Source organism: Porites lutea, chromosome 13, assembly GCF_958299795.1.
Source record: "Porites lutea chromosome 13, jaPorLute2.1, whole genome shotgun sequence".
In the NCBI taxonomy this organism is placed as follows: Eukaryota; Metazoa; Cnidaria; class Anthozoa; order Scleractinia; family Poritidae; genus Porites; species Porites lutea.
This window is the reverse complement of record NC_133213.1, coordinates 2,391,672-2,397,671: the sequence shown is the minus strand read 5'-3', so window position 1 is coordinate 2,397,671 and position 6,000 is coordinate 2,391,672. Positions and strand designations below refer to the sequence as shown.

General features: G+C 37.8%; 2 protein-coding genes across 2 annotated transcripts in view; both read right to left on the bottom strand.

Annotated features, from left to right (window-relative positions):
* Window positions 1–3,173, bottom strand: LOC140923316 (cysteine-rich DPF motif domain-containing protein 1-like). Its single transcript, XM_073373410.1, has 4 exons — window positions 3,037–3,173; window positions 2,841–2,949; window positions 1,926–2,009; window positions 1–788 (listed from the first exon to the last, which is right to left on the bottom strand). Exons 1-4 carry the CDS (start codon window positions 3,153–3,155, stop codon window positions 753–755), a joined length of 348 nt encoding a protein of 115 aa, XP_073229511.1. The 5' UTR covers window positions 3,156–3,173; the 3' UTR covers window positions 1–752.
* Window positions 3,174–4,796: 1,623 nt separating this feature from the next.
* LOC140923317 (Fanconi anemia group D2 protein-like) overlaps window positions 4,797–6,000 on the bottom strand; it is a 33,220-nt gene continuing 32,016 nt past the window's right edge. The window contains exon 45 of the mRNA XM_073373411.1: window positions 4,797–5,203. Within this exon, the coding sequence (XP_073229512.1) occupies window positions 5,132–5,203 (72 nt within the window). The 3' untranslated portion in view covers window positions 4,797–5,131. The remainder of the gene's footprint in view (window positions 5,204–6,000) is intronic.

Sequence of the window (6,000 nt, the reverse complement as noted above, 5' to 3'; positions counted from 1 at the left end):
GTAATTAGATCTGGGAGTATTTGCCACTAGTTTTGGTCATTAACAGCGCAAACAAAAAAGGAAGTTGTTTTAATCATGACAAATGGATAGCACTTCACGCAGGGCGATGCCCCAGACCCGGTTGAGGTTCTCTATCTTGTTCCCCGCTTCGCAGTTTAAGTTCGTATGAGACGAAAGAACAAAGAGTATTTTTGGAAAAAGCTGTTGTAGCAAGGTTTGCGAAATCAAAGGAAAATAGTTCCTTAGAAAACGTTTGCTTCGTTAGCTTGATTACGAGGCTCAACAAAAATAGAGGTATTTAACATGTCATTTACAGTTTATTGAAAAAACGAAAAAACAAAATAAAGAGAGAATAAAGAAAGAAAGAAAAATAACTAAAATAATCCAAAAAAAGATAATAATTGTTTTCTTTCTGTTATACTTAGAAAGGTAATATTTCAAGTTTTCCTCAAAAGTGTTCGTCAATGCCTCTTAATGCCAACCTTTCCTTAGCAACCATAAGTAGTACAATCTATGGCCAAGCATTTTGTGGAACTGGAGGTAGAAGTCCTCTCCAGATTTTTGGGAGTTTATGATGATGAAATGTGGGTCATGAGCCACCAATTTTATGTCTTTCCAAGAATTTATCTACAGCAGACACAGTGGCATTTCTTTCCAAAACTCTGTGAATGTGCAGGTCTCAGAATAGAACCTCTCCATTGTGTACAATATACAAAGCACAACAGCAACTTTTTCCAGATGGAACACATATTTTAATCAGCATCATGGACACCTTTCCTCTGAATGTCCTGTAAGGAAAGAATAACAATGCAATAATAAGAAAAGAATAACCATACAATACAATAATGATATCAGAAGTGACCATAAATAGTAAGTTGTTAATTTTATCTAAAAGTTAATATATTTATAATGTCCTTCTCTTTTTCAAATTTAAAGTCTCCTAAAGAGGAAAGAAGCCTAAAGGGAACAGGATCTTCTTGCAATAATAGAACTTTTAATGTTGATGCTGATAATGATGATGATGATGGTGATGAGAATGATGATGATGATTATAGTGGTGGTGGTTGTGGAGGTGTTAATAGGGAGCTTAAGCAACTACAACAACGACCACAACAACGACTTCAAAAAAACAATAGGTTTGATGATCAAAACAAACGCTCTGCACCTGCATAACGCTTTTTAGTACATTTCTTTGACGTCCACTGCATGACTACGACGTGAAGCTTCCTAATTTGACGTTTCATAGAGGATGTGGACATCCGATGATGAATTTTCCTTCTTCTTTTTGAACCTGGATAAAATCCTTTAAGAATTCAACTCCAGGAAAAGTTGCCCGCATTTGACATATTGAGGAGGTCCAAATAGACGTGATTAAGTTTGAAAGAACGCAAATTCATTTTTTTACCGACGGTTTCACTGCCATCGTAGTCGTCCTTGCTTAAGGTCCGTAATGATGATGATAGTGGTGGTGGTAGTGGTATTGGTATTAGTCTTTAGAGGTGTTAATAATGATGATGTTGATGATGATGATGATGACCATGATGATGACCAACATTACAGGTCAACTTATGACATAATATTACTGAGGATATGTTCCCATTATTTATTAAATCAGTTAAAGAGAAACCATGATGTTACAATCGTTTGGGATATGTAGTCCGGCAGAAAAAGCTCTGTAGCCAATGATTCCCACTGACACCATATTCTGTCTAAAACACCAGAGAACACTTTGAAAAAAAATTGCCCCTCAACCGCAACCACAGGATAACCAGAAAATCCTTTTTCATACTTTCATAAAAACAGAAGTGATAGAGTTTAACTGTCTAACATATCAAACAAAATCAGCACTCCATTTAATCTGAAAGTTGGAAACTTCCACTTTATAATATACCAGTCTTGTGGAGACTACACTTATTTCAAAGTACCTTCTGGATTTCTTCAGGGAATTCCATCAGGTTATTTTCAATGCAAGAAACACAAAATCTCTTTGTGTAGAAAATACTGCATGTCTAAAAGTAGAGAAGAAGAACTAATTTAAAATTTTCAACTAAGCACATTAGTAAAATGGTTAGTCTCTCTCTGAAGTATCACTGCAACATAAATCACCAGTACAGGGGTAATTTTCAGTGGGGAAATGAACATTACTATAAACCCGTGGGGGTGGTATTCCCTTATATAAGCCATATAGGTAAATGCCGCCCCATCGGGTAGGGGTTTTGCGCTGGTATGGTCTAAAAACCGGTATACACTAGGCCCATTTTGGTCTGGAATTGGGTATGGCTTTTGCGGTAACTATGGAGTGTATGAACGCATTTATTGTTTCACTTCCAAATGAGTAAGAAAGAAAGAGAAATATACAAATTCCATATAGATTGGAATAATTTTTTTGTTTGCACTCTAATCTAAGTAATGATAACATAATTTCTGCCTAAAGGCCAGGTCTGAAAAACGCGGTATGGATTTTAAGGTCTGGCCTGAAAACGGGTTGAAAAATTACATTTTTTGGTCTGATATCGGGTCAGGATTTGAAGAACCGGGCAGCACACCCCCAGCAAGAATTCCCAGGAGTACCCCCCGTGGGTATAAACCAAATCCCACTCAGCCAAAAGAGCCTTCCTTTCACTTGCTTGATTTTGGCATACTTCGGAAAGACTCTGCAGGAATCGCATAAGATCTTTTTGGAACATGTACAGCATGTTGGTAGGAGACCATTTTGAACCCAGGCCTAATAGTTGTGCCCTTTGTCCATCAGGGTCAGTTACAGAAATGCCAACCTCTGGAGATTAAAAATTTGAAGAATCTATCTCTTGCAGTCCCGATATTCTGTAGTTAAGCCTTACCGGGGCCACACAAATGTCTTTTGAGCACAAGCAACACTGTCCACCAAGAGTCAAGTGCCCTGTGGTTGCCGAGAAGGGGTCACGGATAACATACGCATCTTCCAAAAGTCTATGAGAAAAATTCATTGCTATGAGTTCATGGTCTTTCTTGTCAGTCCCTAAAAATTACATATTGACACAAAACAAAAGATCATACATCACAGACTTAGAAAAAGGAGGCCTCTTTCCAAAATATTCATAATAGCATTCAAAACCACAAGAAGAGCATTTAAAAGTTACTTTGTCGGGGCTTTCAAAAGCTTCTTCGTTCGCCATTTTGTTTTAGTTGCGCCCGTAATGCTCATTGACAGCGGCAATATAACTATTCATTTAAGAGAACACAGGGTGTCTATTCCAAGCAGGAATCCGGAATCCGGAAACGGAATCACGAAAACGGAAATGAAAAGGGAAACGAAAACGGAAACGGAAACGGAATCTGTGAAAGGTTTCTAACGATCGATTTGAAAAAAAATAGCAATGACAATAAAATAAATAAACAGATAAAATAAATATATAAATCAATAAATTACTTGGCATGCATGGGCAGAGGCGACTACTGTGTGACAAGAGGAGTCGATTCCGGTGAAAAGACTCTTCATACCACTTCGGCAATGAATGCTTATTCAATATATGCAAACTTAAGCTGAGAAGACGTCACTGACAACTAGTTCCTTTAGAAGGAGGTAAGTTTTACGGAGAGACTTGATGAAGAAAAGGCTTCGCCGTCAAGTTTTTCCTGAGTGTCTTTTCTGGATTTTAGCCTGTTCCGGGCGTTCAGATAGTAGAGCGCGGGAGAAAAATTCACGAAGAAAAAAAAAACGAGGGGAGACTAGAGGGGGAAAGGGGGAGAGAACGGCGTTCCGTCCCCCCCCCCCTGTTTTCCCGGTGTACAACTTAACTCGCTCCCTACTTACCTCCGCGCTCTACTATCTGAACGCCTGGAACAGGGTAGGTTGTCTTCAAAATCTTTAATTTTATTTATCCAAAACAACTTACTCAAGAAAACTATGGCATTGTGGAGTCCAAAGAAAAAAGAGAATTGTGCATGCATTTGCTTGAGTCCGCAACTGATTACATCAAAATAATGTGTCATGTTTAATAAGCCTCTTCAACGTAAAATACGGACGTCAACGCAAACTCAATTACACCAGTATTCCATAAGCATTCAGCTTGGCGAAAGAGTACAACTTATTGTTAAAACGCCTGAACTGCGGTCACGTCACGAGTCGATCACGTAGGGGGGACAATCACGTGGTGTGGTAAAATTATAAAATTACTTTTATCGGCCTTGTATTAACACATATTAACAAGAATGTATTTAAGGGAACTGTAAAGACAAACTAAGATAAATTCTCTCTAGATTGTACTAAATTATGCGATGTGAAATTCTTTAATTTTCTATCATTGATATTTGATCCCGTGATTCCGTTTCCGGATTCTATGTTTTAGTGCTGCCGCTTTGGAAAATCGTTGTAGCCATGGAAAGTTTAAGGGTAAATCCACAGGTTTTCGTTGAGCTGCAGATTCAAACAGACAACCTGTCCAATAGGACAACTGAGTTTGAAGTAAGCGGGTAATGCGTTAGCCTGAATTTCAGGCGTCCCCTCGCGTCGCATACCGAGGGGACGTCTGATATTCAGACTAGGAATGTATTTCACTAGAAAGAATAGTATACATGCAGTCGAAGCCTTAGCCGCCTGGACTAAATCCAGTATTTTTTATTTTCATTCCCGTATTGCGTAAGCGGTTATAAAGAACATTCATAGAGTCTTTAACGGGCGTGTGAGATAACAGCTTTAAAATGAACCGGAACATCCTTATCATGCTTAAACATTACGCTAGAGGCAGGAGTTATAGATCTTTATTACATCAAAACGGTTTCCAATTTTGAATAACATTTTTATTCATATAATATTTTAATTTGCCTTGATGAAGAGTGAGTATAACGATGTCTGTCCTCGTTACATGCCGCTCTTAACATTTTTCAACATTCTAACATTTTGTCTTTAATCGCAACGTCTACGCTACTTTAAACGAATCCTTGAAAGTTGAAAAAACACCTCTCTAAAGTTGGTGCAAGCTTCTGGCAGTCGGTCGGAAACATCCTCTGGCGTGAAGGTTAATGTTCACTTGTTTGCAGCACTAACTGGCTGAAAACAAACTGGTCACTGGAAGATATCTTTTCGGTGCATCACAAGTTATCTTTAATAACTAATTTAAGACATGCTCTTTGATCTTCACCGAATTAAAAGTTAAAAACTCTCGCTGTATGACTCGGCATCGTCTCGTTTAGGTTCCCCATCATGGTTTCCATTCTCGTCTCCCTAGGAAGAAAACACCGTTGCAGGTTGGCAGTCAATGGATTTGACCAAAATAAAGGCTGAAGTGTAAAAAGCCTCAACACTTCCCTGACTTTATGATTTAAACGCTATCTTAAGCCTAGAATCAACTTTTCATGCAAAGGATCTGATTGTAGTAGACTTGGCTTTTATAATTAATTTGTACATTTAGTATAAATACCTGTTTATGATAACTAAATGAAGACTGGAATATACTGGAAAATGTAAAACCCCGGAAATATTGGCAAAAGTGAGGACAGTGATTCTTAACCTCTTTAAGAATTTAAAAACAAAAACAAGCAAAAAACCAAAAACATACACCAAGACCTATTTGGAAATCTAATAAAATAAACAAATGAATAAATAAATAAGCAAATAAATATGTAAATAATTAAATAATATTATAAAATAAAAAACACCTCGTTTCTGCATCCTCAATTTTCCGTTCAAAATCATTGTCCTTACAATCCACTACTTCCCATAGCCAAACTCCCTGATATGCTGACCTTTCAAAATGGCGTCAGACGGAAAGATAACGAGTTTATGCGTATACAAGTACATATTAGGGAGCTTAAGCAACTACGACGACGTCGAAAACGACGACTTCAAAAAAAAAAAATAGGTTTAATGATCAAAACAAAAGCTCTGCCCGTGCATCACGCTTTTTAGTACATTTCTTTGACGTCCACTGCACGACTACGACGTGAAACCTCCTAATTTGCCGTTTCATGGAGGACGTGCACATACGACGACCAATTTTCCTTAAGAATTCAACTCCAGGA

What these genes read in the sequence shown, in the direction of transcription:
- LOC140923316 (XM_073373410.1), bottom strand. Translation starts at nt 3,155, where the DNA reads ATGGCGAACGAAGAAGCTTTTGAAAGCCCCGACAAAGTAACTTTTAAA. An exon ending in AAGACATTTGTGTGGCCCCG is followed by an intron (nt 2,010 to 2,840) that starts GTAAGGCTTAAC and finishes CTCTACTTTTAG; the next exon opens with ACATGCAGTATTTTCTACAC. An exon ending in TCCCTGAAGAAATCCAGAAG is followed by an intron (nt 789 to 1,925) that starts GTACTTTGAAAT and finishes CTTTCCTTACAG; the next exon opens with GACATTCAGAGGAAAGGTGT.